At 44.8% G+C, this 19,683-nt stretch overlaps 1 protein-coding gene across 3 annotated transcripts in view; it reads left to right on the top strand.

Moving 5' to 3' along the window:
* The window catches only part of Otud7a (OTU deubiquitinase 7A), a 302,964-nt gene that overhangs the window by 220,888 nt on the left and 62,393 nt on the right, over positions 1-19,683 (top strand). For 2 of the 3 annotated variants that reach the window (XM_028872848.2, XM_028872850.2), the window contains exons 5-6: positions 10,456-10,638; positions 17,750-17,971. In XM_028872848.2, coding sequence (XP_028728681.1) covers positions 10,456-10,638; positions 17,750-17,971 — 405 coding nt within the window. The remainder of the gene's footprint in view (positions 1-10,455; positions 10,639-17,749; positions 17,972-19,683) is intronic. The other variant, XM_037198954.1, reaches the window with a different exon arrangement.

The raw sequence follows: 19,683 nt of genomic DNA, 5'->3' as shown, positions 1-19,683 counted from the left end.
GGAACAAGGAAATTAGCTGAGGCCTCCGCACAGCTGGCTTACAAAATCATGAGAAGAACTCACGTTGTTGTAAGCCGTTCAGTGTGTGATAATATTGTAGGCAGTAGAAACACTGACAGAGAGACTGATGAGGAAGGGGCATGATGGCCGTGCTGGCAGGATTGAGTGCTTCCAAATCCACGAAGCACATCCAACTGAGCACACAACTGAGCCTTCAGTATCCATACCACTGTTCAACCCACCATCAACAAAACAATAAAATAAAGAATATCAGAACATTTCTCTCTACAGATGGAAATTGGCCAGTGTTCTGTCACCCAAAATAAAATCCAGGGCCTTTACCACAGCCCCACCCCATGCACTCCAGGCACAGACCACCACCCCCAGGTCATCATAGGATGACACATCGGAACAGATCTGTACTGTGGTCGATCTCGCCATCCTCATAACTGAAATGCTCTCCTCCAAATAGCTGCAGTATTCCCTTCCTCCCTGGGGGAGGCCCTTTGCCTGCCGTCACCTATTAGAGACCTAGTCACTTGTCTTGGTAGTATTATGGACTAGGCACCCCTGAATTTCTGCTCACTTCGTTAACATTGCTCCATGGTACACAGACTGCTTGGTGGGCACAGCCCTCTAGGTAGACAGAATCTCCTGGGTAGATAGGGTCTCCTGTGTAGACATGGTCTCCTGGGAAGACTTGGAAAGCCCTGAAAAGACATGGGGTCTCCTAGGTAGACATGTACTCCATGCTTAATGGTCTCCAGAAGAGGTGCAGCCTCTTTGTCGGACATAACCTCCTAGGTACACATAGTCTCCTAAGTAGACAGTCTCCAAGGTAAATCCAGCTTATATACTAGACAGCCTCCTTGGTGGACACAGCATCCTGGGTGGACACAAGTGGTGGAGGTGGCCTCTTCAATGGATGCAGCACCTTTGGTAGACATGGTCTCTTGGGCAAGTGTGCCCTCCCATTCCATACCCAACACACTTCTGCCATCAACACACCTGCTGCTCCAAGCTGTCTACTGGACAGGTTGGGAAAAGTCACAGCTCCCCCAAATCCCTCTTCCTGCATTAATATGCCTTTACTCTTTTATAGACAGGATCTCAGCAGATTTCTTTGATTCCAAACAAGCAGAAAATATCCTTAGAGCCCATCAGCCTTTCTGTTGTGTGGATGGCTGACCACCCACAGACAGCTGCTAACTGTGCGCTTCATTATGTGCTTATGGACCCCATCGCGGCTGGTCCTCCTCCCTGGTGTGAGGCTCAGACCCCGGTGGCGGCAGCCTTCTTTGTCTACCTTGTGGTACATGGACACTGTAGAGGGGAGCTGGTAGACTTCCCAGGGGAGTGGGGGAATGGATAGAAAGAGCTAGAAGACTTTTCTTCCAAGTGACATATTCAAACTCCTCCTGGGGGCCAGCCTGGCAAACATCCAAGACACATGAGGTGATTTATTTCTCAGATCTGCAGGATTTAGTTTGATCTTCTTGTAGTTTTTCAAGCCTGCCTGGGGAATTTTAACTAAGACAGTTTAGCTGGAAGGAATGAGGTCTTAAATCCCATGCAGACTGACAGCACAGGATACGCATTTAGGGTGGGCTCTCCACAGTGAGGGCCCTTGGCGGGTACCCCTCCCAGAAGGCCTCCGTCAGCCTCGGCAGAGCACACTTTCACTGTCGTGTAAATCTGGACTCCATCGACAGCTGATTTCATTCTCTTAAGTTTTACAACAATGGACGCTTGGCCTAGTTGCGTTAGTCCGCTCTCCAGCACCGTAGCAAGAGGTAATCTAGAAAGAAGGAAGGCTCACAGCTTGGGAGGTTGGGGTCAGTAATTACTAGGTGCCTTTGTTCTAGGCCAGAGGTGAAGCAGCATCTGGTGACAGCAGCATGTCACAGAGCAAAACTGCCAATCTTTCCAGCCAGGAAGTGGAAGAGGAAGGAAGGCAAGGAAAGTCCATAATTCCCTTGGAGTATGCTTCCAGTAACCTAACTTCCTCCCATCAGCACCACCTTACAAAGTTCGAAGCTGGGGCCGAGACTGTAGCATGTACACTCACATGGGTACCCACACACCTCTGGGGGGCGTTAAGTATCCTAGTTATGTCTTGGGGTAAGGAAGCAGCTGCTACCTGCTGTTGCTGATTTCAGTACATGGCTTCAGGCTGGCTGAAGGGAGGATTCAGCTCAGTGAGAAGAAGGATTGAACCACAAGTTAGTTACAGCTTTCTACTCCATGGCATACTATCCCAACAGCCTCCTCCCCCAACACCTCCACGGGAGCAGTTGTAGCATGGTGTTGCCTGGACACCGGGACACCTGGACACCTTATGGCAGAAGAATGTGTCTGTAGGAGATAAGCCGTTCCCTGAATGCACTCTTGTCTTTGAAATCAAGTAATTTTTTTTAATCCATCTTGAGGCTTTAACCTAAAATTAGATGTTTTCTAAAACTCTACCTGGGAGACTATCATTTTGGTCCTGCTAACCTTCTGTTATTTAAATGATTCAAAGGTTGACTATATGACCCCTTGCTTGGCTATTTCTTTGTTGAAGTATGAGACGCTTTAGCTCAAAAATATGCCATCTCCAAACTCACAATTCCACATCCCTGATTTTTTTGGTGGTGCTTGGAGTCAAAGGTCTTACACATACTAGGCAGAGACTCTGAGGATGATCTATTCCCCCAGCCCTAAATATTCAGTCATCTTGAATATAGTCTAAACAAGCAGAGTTTATCCAGAGCAGTGGTTCTCAACCTTCCTAAAGCTGTGACCCTTTAATACAATTCCTCATGTTGTGGTGACCCCAACCATAAAACTATTTTGTTGCTACTTCATAGCTGTAATGTTGCTACTGTTATGAATCATAATGCAAATAACTGATATGCAGGATATCTGATATTCGACCCCTGTTGGGGTCACAGGTTGAGAATCGCTCATCTAGAGCCTTCTTATTTTCCATAGCCTGTTCTTTTCACCCCTCCCCCGCCCACTGCCCAGGAACTGATAAGAAACAGCTTTGTGCTGATTTGACCCCAAGCTCTCTGACCTAGAGACTGTCTGCTCTGAGTCTATGTCTACGTTTCCTATTGGAAGACACGTATGTATATACAGAAAGGAAGAGAGAGGTGGGAACGACATAAACTTATCACAAGGAATCAGGGAATTAGCTCATTAATTAGCTCATTAACTATTCAAGGAATTAGCTATGAGAACCGATGGGTCCCAGGATTTGCAGTAGGGAGGCTGGAGGCCAGCAGGGCTAACGGTGACATCCAGCTCTCCCCTGCAGCAGGGCTGCCTCCCTGTGAGCCTTTCATTCCACTCCGGTGACAACTGGATGCAGCCCAACCTCCCTGGGAAGGCTGCACAGCTTCACACAGCCTACAGATCCAGATGTTCATCTCATCCAGAGAGACCCTTACCCAGCGCCAGGGATGTACCCAGAGATGCGCCCAGAATCATGGGTGAGGCCTTGTCTGGCAGCTTGCAGCAGTCAGGGCTTCATGGCAAACAAACCAGCCCCTGGGCTCCATCTCTTAGTCTGTCTCTCCTGGGAGTTGCCTTATACTCCTTCCCTTCTGAGCAGCAGCCTCCCTCTCCCTCAGGCTCCTGCTCTACCTCCCCTGCAGTGGACATCTTTCCAGAGAATACTTGCCAGAGCAGCTCCAGGAAAGCTGTGTGTTCTACTGCCACCTTGTGGCCACACTACATCTCATTTCCTTGTTCAGCTCCAATCTCCTGGGTGCTGTCCCTTGTGTGTGATTCCCTGGGGAGGTTGTGCAAACCGCCCTGCACTGCCTTCTTCCTTTCCTCTGAGAAGGCTCCATTTCCTTACTCCCAACTGATCGGTGTATACCCCCTGTGCAGACTCCTTGTCCACACACACACACACACACACACACACACACACACACACACACACACCACACACCCCTCGGCCATCACAGGTCACCACAGCTGTCCCATGCATGCTTAGATCCAGTTATTGCTTCTGCTTCTTCAAAGCACAGAGTCGTTTTCATTCACCTTTATGTCATCGACACTCAGGTGTGTCCTCGAGTACTCAGGGCCACCAAACAGCATAGCCTTGTGTGCAGCCTTGCCTGTAGCTTTTGCCTCTCCGTGTAGCTGTTTCTTCGGCTGCTATGAAAATGCTTCTCCCTACATTTGCACGGCTGCTTAGATTAATTGTATTCTGAATACAGACATATGCAAAGACTTAAAAATTATACTGTGTTTGTAAGCGTGGGTGGGGTTCATGCATATACTTTCTCAATATGTAAGTACAGAAGTACTTATACATTCATATAACAATAAGGTGATTCCATGTGTGGACTGTGTTAACAGAAAGTTAGGATCTACTGTGTATACAATTTCAACCTGTTTTCCTTTTATTTTTTAAGATAAATAACCAAATCAAAACTTTTTATGGCCGGGTGGTGATGGCACACACCTTTAGTCCCAGCACTCAGGAGGCAAGAGGCAGGCGGATCTCTGTGAGTTCAAGGCCAGCCTGGTCTACAGAATGAGATCTAGGACAGCCAGGACTACACACAGAGAAACCCTGTCTTGAAAAACAAAAAACTTTTGTTTCTTTAGCATGAAATATACTGATTAAAGGCTGGAGTGTTGGCTTGGTGGTTTTGAGCATGTACTGTTCTTTCAAGGGACCTGAATTCAATTCCTGGCACCTATATCAGGCCGCTTACAACTCCCTATAACTCCAGCTCCAGGGGATCCAGTGCCTCTGGATCCACACACACCAGTACTCACTCATACTCATGCACGTGCACATAATTAAAAATAAAATAAATCCTTATAGTAGACCAATTAATATATAAATATTAAATTACTGTAAAATCAATAATTTCAGTACTTTCCTTGAAGATTACTCAAAATACTCACCATCACCATCCAGTGCTGAAATGTATTCTTGATTTTCTTTTCACTGTTATTTAACAAGCAATACAAAGTGATTGAGCCCTAAGTCTGTTTAGTTTGGAAATGTGAACATACTCATTAAATATTAAGTCAAGCTTGGCATGGTAGCACAGGCCCAGTAATCCCAGCACTTGGGAGACTGAGGCAGGATTGCAGTTTAAGGCCAGCCTGGGCTACATAGCAAGACCCTATCTCAAGGAAAAATAAATAATGAAAAGGAACCAACTCGAACCCAGGCAAACAAATCATGTCTATCAGACATGTGAATTGAAGCCCAGTGGACATTCTTTTTATTAATTAATCAATAATTATTTACTTAATTGATTGATTTTATTTTACATACAGACTGCAGTTTCCCCTCCCTCCTCTCTTCCCCTCCCTCTACCTTCCCTCTCCCCTCCTCCCACCCCAATCCAGAAAGGGGCAGGCTTCCCGTGGGTATCAACCAAGCATGGCATATCAAACTGAGGTAGGACTAAGCCTCTCCCTTTGTATTAAGGCTGAACAAGGCAGCCCTGTATGAGGAATATGTTCCCAAAAGCCAGCCAAACCATTAGGGACAGGCCCTGCTTCCACTTCTTGGAGTCCCACAAGTAAACCAAGCTACACAACTGTCACAAATATGTAGAGGGCCTAGGTTGGTCCCATGCAGGCTCCCTGGCTGTTGATCCAGACTCTGAGCTCCTATGAGCCCAGGTTAGTTGATTCTGTGGGTTCCCTTGGGCTGTCCTTGACCCCTCTAGCTTGTACAGTCCTTCCTCCCTCCCTTCAACAGGATTCCCCGGGCTTGGTCCAATGCTTGGTTGTGGGTCTCTGCATCTGTTTCCATCAGTTACTGGATGAAGCCTTTCTGATGACAATTGGGGTAGGCACCAATCTATGAGTATAGCAGAATATCCTTAGGCAGCATTATGTTGACTTTTTTTCCTGATCATGTTTGGTTCTATCCTAGGTCTCTGGGTCATTCAACCTCTGGGTCCTGATGCTCCAGGTAGTGTCAGGGGTGGACTCACTCTCTTGGGATAGGTCTGAAGCTGGACCAATCATTGGTTGGCCACTCCCACAACCTCTGTACCACCTCCCTCACCTCACCTCCCCACTCCACCCCTGCACTCAACTTTATATGGAAAAACAAAAACCCAGGATAGCTAAAACAATTCTGTACAATAAAGGAACTTCCAGAGGCATCACCATCCCTGATTTCAAGTGCTACTACAGAGCTATAGTAATAAAAACGGCATGATGCTGGCATAAAAACAGACAGGTGGATCAATGGAATCAAAGATCCAGACATAAATCCACACACTATGGACACCTGATTTTTGACAAAGAAGCCAAAATTATATAATGGAAAAAAGAAAGCATCTTCAACAAATGGTGCTTGCATAACTGGATTCAGCATATAGAAGAATACAAATAAATCCACATCTATTACCCTGCACAGAATTCAAGTCTAAGTGGATCAAAGACCTCAACATAAATCCAGTTACACTAAACCTGATAGAAGAGAAAGTAGGAAGTAACCTTGAACGCATTGGCATAGGAGAAAACTTCCTGAATATACGAACAGTAGCACAGACACTGAGATTGACAATTAATAAATAGGATCTCCTGAAACTGAGAAGCTTCTGTAAGGCAAAGGATACAGTCTACAGAATGGGAAAAGATCTTCACCAACACCACATCTGACAGAGGACTGATCTCCAAAATATATAAAGAACTCAAGAAACTAGACATCAAAATACCAAATAATCCAATTTAAAAATGGGGTACAGAGCTAAACAGAGAATTCTCAACAGAAAAAAACTCAAATGGCTGAGATACACTTAAAGAAATGTTCAATATCCTTAACCATCAAGGAAATGCAAATCAAAATGACTTTGAGATTTCATTTTAAACCTGTCAGAATGGCTAAGGTCAAAAACACAAATGACAGCTTATGTTGGAGAGCATACAGAGTAAGGGGAACACTCCTCCACTGCTGGTGGGAGTGCAACTACTTTGGAAATTGACATGGCAGTTTCTCAGAAAATTGGGAATTGATATATCTCAAGACCCAACTATACCACTTTTGTGGATATAACCAAAGGATGATCAACCATACCACAAGGACACTTACTCAACTATGTTCATAGCAGCATTATTCATAAAAGTCAGAACCTGGGAAAAACCTAGATGTCCCTCAACTGAAAAATGGATAAAGAAAATGTGGTACAGCTTTTCCACCCACTTTTTATTTTGAGATAGTCTCAGTGAGCTGTCCAGACCAACCTTCGACTCACTCTTTGCCCCAGGCAGGCCTTGAAAGGGTATTCCTCCTGCCTCAGCCCGCCAGCTGGCTGGGATGTCAGGCCACACCACCAGCTGTATCCCTTACAGCAAATACTCATTCCTTCTCCTTACAGGTCGGGTTAAGCCTATTCCCATGTTGCTGTGGGGGAAAGAATTGGTCAGTCACATATTCTGTTTTAATATATGCATACTTTAAATGTCAACCACTATGTTTTCTTAGCTTTTTATCTTAAAGCATTTTCCTGGTGTTTAGAAAACTTGCATCTGCTGACTAATGGCTACTTTTGAGTCTGCTCTTTTGCTCTATCTTCTTTCTCTTTTCTTTAGACAATTAAATTCATTACCTGTGGCATACCTCAGTAATTAATACTCTGTCCCTCCTCCCTCCTTCTGCTCCTCACTCCCCTCCTCTTCAATTTTAGAAGCTGTAAGTTCCAGCAACCTGGATGGGCTCTTACAGAGGCTCTTCTAAGCTATGTCATGTAACGGCAGAAATGTGTGTGATTCTGTGTGTGTACGTGTGTGTGTCTACACATGTGTGCTTGTGAGTGTGTGTATCTGTGCATATGTGCTTTTATCTGTGTGTCTATATATGTGTGCTTGTGAGTGTGTGTATCTGTGCATGTGTGTATTTATCTATCTGTGTCTATACACGTGTGCTTGTAAGTGTGTGTATCTGTGCTTTTATCTGTGTGTGTATCCATGTGTGCTTGTGAGTGTGTGCATGTCTGTGCATGTGTGCTTATCTCTGTATGTCTATACATGTGTGGTGTGTCTATACATATGTTTGTGAGTGTGTATATCTGTGCATATGTGTTTGTGTGTATTGTGAATGCATACATACTTTCTCATGAAGCTACTGAATCCAGTTGTGAGGTTCCATGCTTGCCCCCCAATGCTCCACCTTTGAACATATTGTCAGAGTGTTTCCATGCTCTTAGTTCTTTGACATAGACCTTGGGCAATGGATTCATGTACACTTTCATGATGTAGGAAACTTGATCTATCACAGCAGGTATAAAGCCTTTCTAGCTCACACCTGTTCCCTTGTTTAATATCAGATAGGTGCGATCCCATGATCCTGGGTTTGAATGTTGCCGCCAAGAAAAATGTTGCAAGATTGATTTTTCTTTTAGAATATGGTGATTTTAGAAGCATATATGTTGATATGGACTATTACAAGATAGTCAATACTTAAAGGCTGTTACTTCACTTTAGAACCAAATTTTACTTCAGTAAGTTGACTTTTTAAATTATCTTTATTTTATTTATGTATATGTTTGTGTATACCATGTGTGTGGGTGTTCACAGAGCCAAAAGAGGGTGTCAGATCCCCTGGAGTTGGAGTTACAGACAGTTGTGAGCCACTGGACATGAGTACTGGGCTGAACCACAGGCCATCTGGAAGAGCAACAAGTATTCTTAACCACTAACCCAACTCTCTAGCCCCATAAACTTTGGTTTTTAAAGCTTTTATTCATTTTTTCTTTCTATTTTTTACACATCTTGTTTTTGAACCCTACTTATGGGGTTGTTTGTATCTCTTTCACTTATTTTCTTTCTACCTCTTTAACCATTTCTTTCTTTGTTTAATTTTCTCCCTTTATTTTCCATCTCATGGTTCTAACTCTGCTTCCTGTGACCTGGTTTTCTTTTCCTTATACCTTAACTTCATTTCTGAGACAGCTTTGAGTCTTTGTCTGGGACAGGTGCCATGGCCTGTATCACCTCGTGTCCTGTCTGCTTTCCCGCATCCCTTTCTGCACACACCCACCAGGTAGGGAGGCCCGAGAATATAAAGTAGAAGTTTAATCATAAGCATTTGCAGCTGTAAATCGCACTAGAGATCTTGAGGAAAGCAATATAAATCAGACATGAGCAAAAGCCTACCCTGAATGGTGATAATGGTGATAAGTAATGAGAACTCTGAGTTTTGTCAGATGAGTGGATTTTGTACACTGATTGTGTAGTCTATAATTTCTTCCTCTGTTTGTTGTTGTGACCACCACTCACCCATACCCACATTCAAAAAGTGGGTCGACATAACGGCAGCACCCCCTCCCCTCATCTACACAAAGTTTCACCAAACGTCCTATCTTTCTGTTGAGAAACCCAGTTGGTTTGGGCTAGCTATTCTTACCAACTAGCATGGCTTTTATCTGGATTAATATGATTTATTAAGTGATTTCCATATGTTGAGTACTTAAAAACACTATCTCTGTCTCCTCTAACCTTCATATCAGTTCCCATCAGGTGGATCTTACTAACCCTGTTGTAAGGAGAGGGAATCCAAGGTTCTGTGTATGAAATGACATGCTCATTATCATAGTCACTAAAGAGGGCATCCAGGCCTGGCTCAGCTGGGGTGTGCATCATCTCTGTGTGCAGGCTGAACAAGCTGTAGCACTCACAGGGTTGCAGCTGAAAATAAGAGAAATATCTCAAGCTGCACTTCTGCTTTTCCTATGTAAGGCTGGGGGAATCTGGGAGTTCTTTTTGTTCTTTTTGCATTTTGTGCTTTGTTACTCGAGACCAAGATGAAATCATCAAGGTTAAGGACAAAGAACAGTTCCGTTCACCTAGGACCTAATGGGGTTGTGATCTGGGCAGCCTTCCAAGTATGTGTGAAAGTTTTACCAGATGGTGGCTGTGTAGTAGCTTAAGCTGCAGGGGGCCTGTTCCTGACTTCACTTCTTTCCCAGGAGTTATGAATGGTAAGTAAGAGTATGGGGGGAAAGAAGAGGGCTCGGTCTCTGGGAAGGATAGATATTATGGGTGAGAGATTAGGAAATTCATAAGCCCTTCAGAGGGTGATCAGTTTCATTCCAGTGCAGCAATCTCCAAAGTCGACATGTCCATGAGTTGTGTGCCAAGAGCTCGAAAGTTCGGCCATGCTGTTTCTGAAACCTGGCCTGTAAGGCTCCCCAGCTCCGTCTTATGTGTCCAGAACCAGTGCCGTGTGGCCTGGATTTCCTCCCCTGGCACAGTCCTAAGTGCTACGCTTGGATGGTCATTAGAGGCGCAGTGTTTACAGGTGTGTGTGTGTCCGTGTTAATGAAAGGTGATGAGAGGAGCTGTGATCACCTAGTTCAGGTGGTCCACTATGGGTGTCAGAGTCTCCTTCCAGACACTGCTCGTCAGCATCCTTTCCTCCAGGCCAGCCGGGATCCTCCCACTTCTGCTATAACGTCTTGTCATTTCTATCCACAGGCAAAAACTGGGACCTGACAGCTGCGCTGAGTGACTATGAGCAGCTCCGACAGGGGCACACAGCCAACCTGCCACATGTGTTCAATGAAGGGAGGTGTGCCAAGCAGCCCGAGCGAGAACTGCCCCAGCCTGGGCACAAGGTGGAGCGTCCCTGCCTGCAGAGACAGGACGAGATTGCCCAAGGTACCAACCGGCTTGGGGGCTTGCAGATGTGGAGAACAGTGTGGTCAACACCACCAAGCTGAGCCAAACTGATCTCCCAAGGCCTTGCTCCTCACAGCAGGCTGGCTGAAGGCAACATGAATCTGTGGCTCCACGTCTCCCCTAGAAAGCAGGAGAGTGTGACTGAAGCCTTTAGAGCCAGGCCGTACGCTGGGGAGTCCTGCTTTTCCTGACAGATATCTCTGGTCCTCCAGTTACTTCTGGCAGCTTAGTCTCTAAGTCATTCACTAGCACGATCATTGTTCCCTGTGTTCCTTCTTTACTGTTCTTCTTTATCATCGGACTAAGATACACTTGTAACAGTGATTTTAAAAAGGGTACTTGAAAGGCTTTTTGTCCCACCTCCCAGCTCTCACTGTCTTTAACCACTGATCGGCCAAATCTACCTCCTTCTCCTGATAAACTTGTTCCAGATGCAAACTAATAGTCAGGGAGACACTCGGCTCACAAACTGCTTCCTTTACCAGGCAATAAGCACTAGTTCTTTCTCTTTTTGCTACGTTTTGTTACTCGATGTATTTAGACCTTCTGTATGAATAGCCATCCTGGGTTGTCTTGGATTTGTGTTGTTGCCATTTGTCTGTCTTACACACACACACACACACACACACACACACACACACACACACCTATAATAAATGTTGTGACATAGGTCTGAAAGGCTCAGTGAATAAGAGCATTAGCTGTTCTCCCAGAGGACCTAAGTTCGATTCCCAGAACCCACCTGGCAGCTGACAACTATCTCTAATTCCAGGGGCTCTGATGCACTCTTCTAGTCTTGTAGAGCACTGGGATTCAGGTGGTGCACATACATACATGCAGGCAAAACACTCATACACAATAAAAAATAAATAAATAAATAACTCTTTAAAGAAATGCTTAGTCCTATGAATCTCAGGCCAGTGCTTCCCTCTCTACAGGATAGTGCCGTGTGATGAGCTTTCTGTGGCTTGCTGTGGCTTGCTGTGGCTTGCTTCCTGCCATCAGCTCCCCGATCACATCTCTGCTCACTGAGTGCAAACCCGGTGCTTCCTCTACCCCTGCCCGCTTTGTGTGTTGGTGCTATGGCTTTGCCTTGCTGGCATTTGGAAAGGTGAAAACTGGAATCTTGTCTTAACTTTCACCTTGTGGTTTGCTTGTCCATTGGCCTTCTCCCCTACTGCATGCCTGGTTCCTCATAAGGTTCATTTTTCAATCAGTGTGCTTTTCTTTATCCGTTTGTAGAATCGGCCCACGATTCTACCCACACCCTTGTGTAAATCCCACTGTGTCATCTGCCTTAGGACTTTGTGTTCAAAGGACTTTGCCATACAGAAGTGTTTACAGTATTAATGCCCCAGCCTATGAGCTCTTCTCTAGATTTGGAAATAAAATACAGGATTAGTAAGCCTTTTTCCTATTGTTTGTCAGTTTAGTCTTCAGGTGTTTCCACAGTTGGAAATTCTTATAAACAATAGCAAAGGCTCTAGGCTGCTGTCTTATAGAGTGCTTCCTCCCTGCATATTGATCAGATTGCCTTTTTCCCCTCTGGACTAAATGTCAACTGGACCATACTGTAAAGTCCCAGCTGTCCCAGATCTGTCTGTGGTCCCTGTGGGTCTAGCATGCCGCTGTCTAGCTGTTACCCTTGGCTCTGTCGGCTTCCTATAAGTCACTCTCTAAGGCAAACTCCCTCACTGCCTTGTCAGAAGTTTCCACTGCTTTTCTGTGTTTATGCTTCCATGTAAGCCTTACTGCAATTCTATTTATGACCCAATGGGGTCCTGTCTTCTCTTTAATTGGCTCCATGTTCCTTGGATCCAATGTTGTTGGGTATGCCTCTCCACATATTTGAATTCTGCTAAGACTAGACACAAGAGAAAGCAAACCATTCTGCACTTACCTGTCATCTGGGCAGCCACATACATACAGTGTCTTGTTAAAGCTAATTGTTCTGAGAAGACGACCCCGAGTTTTTGCCACAGAGAAATCATAACATCTAAGAGCATTTCATGTCTTGTTTATATTTAGATGTAATGATTTCTTGTTATTTACAATTTTAATTAAAATATAATTATATCATTTCCCTCCTCCTTCTAACCTCTCCCATTCCTCTCCTCATTCCCTTCAAGTTCGTGACCTCTTTTTCTTTAATTATTATTGTTACACAAACACACACATATACACGCACACATGTACATACACAAACACAGCCTGCTGAGTCTGCTTAGTATTAGTCATATGTATATGGTATCAGGGCTGACCACTTGGTATTGGATAACCCAAACTATGGAGCTTATTCCTGGGGAAGATTATTTCTCCTGCTCTCAGCATTGAATATAGGTTGGGTGGGTGGGTGGGTGTTACTTGGGCCTCATCTATACTAGAATTACAGCTCCAATTCCAAGTGTGATTCTTGAAGGCAATTTGGCCATCATATTTTATTTCATCATCCAAAGCAATCTTTTTCTTAAGTAGAGAAGTTAATCCATTTAGTTTACTTTAATTATCTCATATCTATACCTATACTGTGTATAGTGTACACACTATAGCTGTATAAAAATACTGTACATTGCACATTTTAATCAAGCTTTTTTGTTTTCATTTTTCTTCTCTGACTGATTAGATTTTTCTATTTAAAATTCTGTGTTCCACTTTTACTCATCTGTCATTTCCACTCTCCTTTTAAAGCCCGTGTCTAGGTTTTCTTTCTGAAACCTTAGAAGTACGCTGTCTCGCCCCGAGAACTGTGTCACGTGCTCCTGACCCCTCCTACTGCCGTGCCCCAGTCACGTTGGTGCTCTTTTGGTGGCCTGTGTTTATTTAGGCAGAAGTCAGCTTCTCTACTTGTTCACATTTAAAGTCATGCAGCTACCACGCTTACCCCACAAGATCATAAGGAAGCTGAATCTCACCCGCTACAATGCCGTCGCGCATCACTCAGGATTTGGTTGATGCTGGTGAGAACAGACCTGCACTACCAGTTATGTAACAGTGCCGCACATCATCTAGAGTATTAGCATGCTGATAATAAATAATGGTAGTAAATAATTGATGTCAGTGTGAGTGTCATCGAGTATGTGTTTACATATTTCCTACACTGTGCTTTTCACTGTTATTTTAGTGTGAACTTCTGACAAGACGCTTGACTGTGAAAGAGTCTGCCAGGTTCTGCTGGCTGCGGCCTCAGCGTTTACCTTGCCTCTCAGTGGCATAAAGAGGCCACATTGAAAGCCTGGGCTGGGCCACACAGGTCTGTGGGAGGCCACTGTGTGAAGTCACACAGGGACGTATTTCTCAGAAGGCATCTGTCCATTAAAGAGACACGTGGCTACATTCATTTGCTTCTTTCAAAAAGAACGTTTCCTCAAAAACTGCCTTCAACCCTAGTATTTGCAGAGAACGTCTTAAACCTTAAGTGCCTGAAAAGGTTTGCATGACCTACTGAAATTTTGTTAGTGGAACAATGCTCGACAGTTCTCATTCATTCCCATGAATTCTTCATAAACTTCCTCAGCTGTCTTCTTGAAGCCCCTCTTCTCGGCTTCTAAGACACACTTGCCCTGGCACTCTGACCTGCTTCTTTTTCCTGTGCATTTATTGGGTCAGCACTTGCACTTCCATTCCAAATCATTTCTTAGTGTTATTAGTATTTCACAGTATCCTCTATATTTCTCTAGACGTGTTTGCTGGGCTCATTTATAAATTCAGCCCATTTGGCTTGATTCCTGTGACACAAGTACTTTGTTTACTTTCTTATATGTGCCTGCCTTCCTCAGATGTTTCCTCAGTTTCCCTGTGAGCACCTAGTACTATGATTATCAGCACCTCAGACCAAAATATTTTCGGCTAAAAGCAGGCAGTGTGGGCTCTAGCTGGTGCTCTAGCTGAGTGTGAAAGGACTGCCAGGTGACCAGCCTTGAGATCTTATCTTTGTGGTTGACACGTAATAGTTGTACATAGTCATAGGGTGCTGTGGATATTTAAATATATATGAACAGTGTGTAATAACCCTATGAGGGCTAGCACATCTATCATCCCAGTTATTGTTTCTGCTGAAGACATTCAAAACGTTTTCTTCTGGCAACTTGGAAAGAGAAGTAAATTATGAACTGTGCTCACTGCTATGCTATGAAGCATTATGATTTATTCCCCATATCCAACTGCAGTTTTGTAGCCAATCACTGATCTCAGTTTCCGCTCTCACTCCTACCCCAACTCTTTGCTCACACTCCCGCTGTAGCTCCGCATCATCACTTGATTTTGCTTCTGCCCGTGGGCTCAATCTGTGGATCTGCCTGGCTTATTTCACTTAACGTAGGTTCCTTAGGCTCATCCATGCTGTCATAAATGACACAGTTTTTTTCATTGTTTTTATTAGTAAACACTATTCCCTTCTATATATGTGCTCATTTTTCCATTCTGCTGGCAGATGCTTGTGTTGGTTCTGTTTCTTCACTGTTGTGCAGGCAGGAGAGCAGATACCTCACACAGATTCTCTTTTCTTTGGACGTGCATCCGGTATTAGGATTACTGTGCTGGGCTTTCAATATTTTAGCACTTCCCCGTCCCTACAGTTGGCTATCACCTCAGGGAAACTTCCAGAACCGCCGTTATAGAAATGGCTTGTTTATGAAGAACCTATTGTGGCCATTGTCTAGGTATTGGCATGTTGGAGGAAGGAGGGGAGGCGGTGCCTGTTGGTATGGGAGCACTTGGCTAATGCTCTCAAGGATTTGAGCTGCGTGCGGGGAGCAGTGGGGACATCTCCCAGTGACAGACAACCCAGCCCTCCCATTCCATCTCTCTTATTCCAGATGGCCTCTGTGGCTTCATTTCTTTCTTTTTTTTTTTTTCTTTTTTGCCTTTCCTCAAAATATAACATAACCTAATCATATTGTGTCAGAATGAAATTGAAGTGAATCGAAGCCATTCATTCTGAAATGTGCAACCTCTATACTTTTCTGTTCATTTGAATGGGGAAAATTTATGAGGTCGTCAAGGTAAACCTCTGCTTGCCAGTATGTTTTGACAAAATTGCATTAATGCCATCTCTTGCCACTGATGTACAAATGAGGCTATGTAGGAAGTCTTGCTCTGAGGAAGACAGTGGCTGCAGTTTTCTATGCAGCAGGGATGCTCCCCTGAAATGAGATGAGCAACCTTGGGGCTCATGTGCGTGTACTCAGGGATTTGCCATAGGGTCTTGATCATAGTCACACTCAGACACCAAGGGTCCCCTTCCCTGAGCCGAATAAGAGGACTTTGCTGTGAGAAGTCGCATGCCACAAACACTGACTTTGCAGTGACTATTCCTACTTCATATGCTCCAGAATTGTTGTTTAGGGACAGTGCGCACCTGTAATCCCTGCACTTAAGGCTGAGACAGGAGGGTGTTAAATTCAAAGCCAGCCTTGGTGCTATACGGAAATAGACTTCTAGTTTCCATTGATGGTGCCTATTAAACAGTAGAGTTTTTTGTTTTGTTTTGTTTTGTTTTTTTTGCTATGTTTCACTGCAACAAGAGAACAAATGCGTTATCCTCAGTTTCCCCAAGTTCTAACAGGGTAACAGGCCATACTTTAGAGACCTCTTCCCCTGTGTTTCTCATTCTTTGAGCAGAAAGCCCACAAAGAATAAATTAGAGTAGGCCACCATACCAGAGAGTGCTGGGGCAAAAGAGCATGCAGATGGCCAGGAAGCATGCATGGCCTCCATCCGTGTGTCCCCAGGATGTCCACATGGGAAATGCTCATCTGAGAAGCAAGAATAAGGTAGTCCATGTCTGAAAGCCTGAGCCACAGCAGAGCAGCCTGAGAAGGATGCTCCTTGCTTTAAATCTGTCAATGCATGAAGACAAAGATGGTCTCCTAGGTTCCACTCACTGCCGAGAGAGGAAGGCTCCAAGGAGTGGAGCAAAAGCAAGCGCTACTGCTCCTGTCAGCACACTGGCGGCACCCCTCTCCGTGGTTCCGTGGTTCCGTGGCTCAGCTGAAGCAGGGCCACACACCAGGTTTACTCCAGCAGCAGGCAGGCCTACAAGGTGGAAGGGTCTTGGGAGATAGAAAGGCTGATGTGGGAAGGATATGAGTGTGTGTGCATGAGTGTGGCAAGCATACGTGTTCCTATCTGTGTATAGAATAGTGGGCACATAGCTGTACCTGTGTGTGTAGTGTGTCCTGTGTGTTCATGTTACATACTTTCTGTGTAAATATTATATAGTGTATGTAGTGTATGCATATACATCCATGTTCATATGCATATAACATGTACATAGTGTATAGTACATGTGCATGAGTATATGTTTGGGGATTTATGTGTCCATATTTGTAGCATCTAGTACATCTTTACACTGTGTATGTGTATATGTATGTATTTATATGGGCATATATATGTAAACTATATGATGTGTGCCTGTGTATATATGTATGGAAATAAGTGTATTGTCTAAAAGTGTCATGTTGGGGTTGTAGAGATGGCTCAGCAGTTAAGAGCACTTGTTGCTCCTGTAGAGGATACAAGTTTGATTCCCAGCACACACATGGTGGTTCACAACCATCCATACTCCAGCTTCAGGGAATCCAGTGCACTCTTCTGGCTTCCTCAGTTGCCAGACATACACATAGTACACATACGTACATTCAAAGAAAACATACATAAAATAAAATGAATAAATCTAATCTAAAACTTAAAAAATAATAGAAGTGTCATGTGTATGTATTAAAGACATACTTATTGATAGTTCTGTATACTGTGTGCACAAATGTGTGCAGTGTGTGTATTTACATGTAGGTGTGTGTTTGCACTGTACAATATATACATACATTTGCATCTATCTATATGGGCATATTTGTATATATGTGCGTTTATAATGTTTACATAAGTGTATTACATGTGTGTAGGTGGGGGAATATGTGTGTTGTATGTATGTTCATAGTGTATGGGTATGTATTTATTTACATCTGCATGTACTAATATGTGTTTGCATATGTGTTAGGTGTGCTTTGTGTGAGTGTTCAAGCATGGCTGCATTCACTCTCAGAGCCACATTGACAGTGACGTGGTCCCTGTGGCTGTCCTTTCTTCTCATCAGCAGAGAAGCGCCTTTCCCGGGGGATTTCCCACGCCAGCTCAGCCATCGTCTCCCTGGCCCGATCCCACGTGGCAAATGAATGTAACAATGAGCAGTTCCCACTGGAGATGCCCATCTACACCTTCCAGCTGCCGGACCTGAGCGTGTACAGCGAGGACTTCAGGAGCTTTATCGAACGGGACCTGATCGAGCAGGCCACCATGGTAGCTCTGGAGCAGGCAGGTGAGTGTCTACTGCCCACAGATCCTGTTCCTCCACACTCACCTGACCCCTATGCCACAGCCTGGCCTCCTCTTTCCTCGGTGAGCAGGAGGAAGACCAGGGTTCTCGGGATTTGCCGTCATAATTCTCCATTTGTACCAACCCTGCTCTAGAGAGTGTTGTCCTCTGTCACTGAGCACTGGTCTTGTGTGGGGCCAGTGAGCAGGTGTGCTGGGGCCTCCCAGGTCGTTTCCCTTCTCCTGAATCCCAGACTTTCCCTAGATATAAGCACCGTGCTGCTTGGCCTTGGTCTGCCCCCATCCCTCATCCCCATGGGAGCTGAAGGGGTAGGCAGTATGATTGAGTTAGAAGAGAAATAGGAGGCCTGCCGCTTCCTATGCACATGGGCAAGTCCTGTACCCAGAACTTCAGCTTCCCCTCTGCAAAGCTGACTGCCCTGGTGGCCATGAGGAACTCTGAGAAAACAGACAGTTGTCACTCTTCTCACCTCCCCCAGTCTCTCTGGCCTCCCAGAGGAGGAAACACAGAAGTGACTTGAGCCTCCTTGTGTCCAGCACTAGCTCATGACCCTACAATGCCAGGGAGGATGCCAAATGTGTCCTCTTTGACCTTTCAACTGATACAATGATTGACTCAAAGCAGATGTCTAGACAGATGTAGGTTCTTCCTGAGACAAGGCAATACCTTTTCAGCATCATCCCTTGCATTATAAATAACTGCAAAATTGAAATCAAAGGGCTTCTCAGATATCTATGGGAAGGAGTATGTTCTTCCCAAGCACCTCCAGGGGCTTCACTACCAGCGTGCACTAAGGGCATGTCGCCAGCAGTGGTTCCTGCTGCCCCCGATAGAAGTGGAACAGAAGGCCTTCTGATTCTGACTTGGCATTCAGCCAGCCTTTCCCATGTAGAACCTCCGCTTCCAGAGGCCTGGCTGTTGGAGGGACTCCTAGGTAACCTGTTCCAACAGAGACGGGATGGAAGCCTCATAGATCTGACATCTTAGCAGACAGCAGAGAAAGTATTCTGCTGAGAGCTTCAGTCAGCAACATGTTGTTAGGAAGTGGAACTCAGCTCTTGGCCAAGACACAATAAGCATTGCCATACATCTGTGTTTCAGAAAAGGATAAGAGGAAGATCTAGAGGGTGGACATGGATAATCAAGATGCTAGCGTGAAAGAAGTCTAATGAGATGGTAGGATTCCATAATGGAAATATTTGCCAAGCAATGTGCAGAGGTTAAGGACACCAACGGATAATGCCGTGCCTGTAAATAGCCCAACAAGGCCATTGCTACCTTTGTGCCTTGCAAAGAAGGGAAGGATGAGTAATTGTGTGGAGAGATCATGACTTTGGGGAGAGAACATGTTGGAGAAATAGACTCTAACAGCATTCTTCCTTCACCATGCAGATTGGCCAGGGTGTCACATTAGCAGAAAGACAGTAGATGGGTGTGACACCTCTGTTCAGCTTGCCCTCTGGATGCAGAGCCATGGGCACAAGAGTAGCATCTGAATCTTTGAGGCAAAGACAAATCACACATAGGGTGGATATCTCATCCATTTTGGCCTGCTCACACCTAGATGGAGTGGTTTCATATCAAAGTTTGTCCCAGTACAAAGCACCAGGTTTCTCTTTGATGAGTACAGCCTCCTTTGCAGCACATGCCTTGGCAGCAAAGTTTAATTTCTTCAAGCTCTTTTCCTTCTCAAA

This window comes from Peromyscus leucopus, chromosome 1 (genome assembly GCF_004664715.2).
Source record: "Peromyscus leucopus breed LL Stock chromosome 1, UCI_PerLeu_2.1, whole genome shotgun sequence".
NCBI classification, from domain to species: Eukaryota; Metazoa; Chordata; class Mammalia; order Rodentia; family Cricetidae; genus Peromyscus; species Peromyscus leucopus.
Note: the sequence above shows the minus strand (reverse complement) of the source record. Positions and strands in the feature narration are given on the sequence as shown.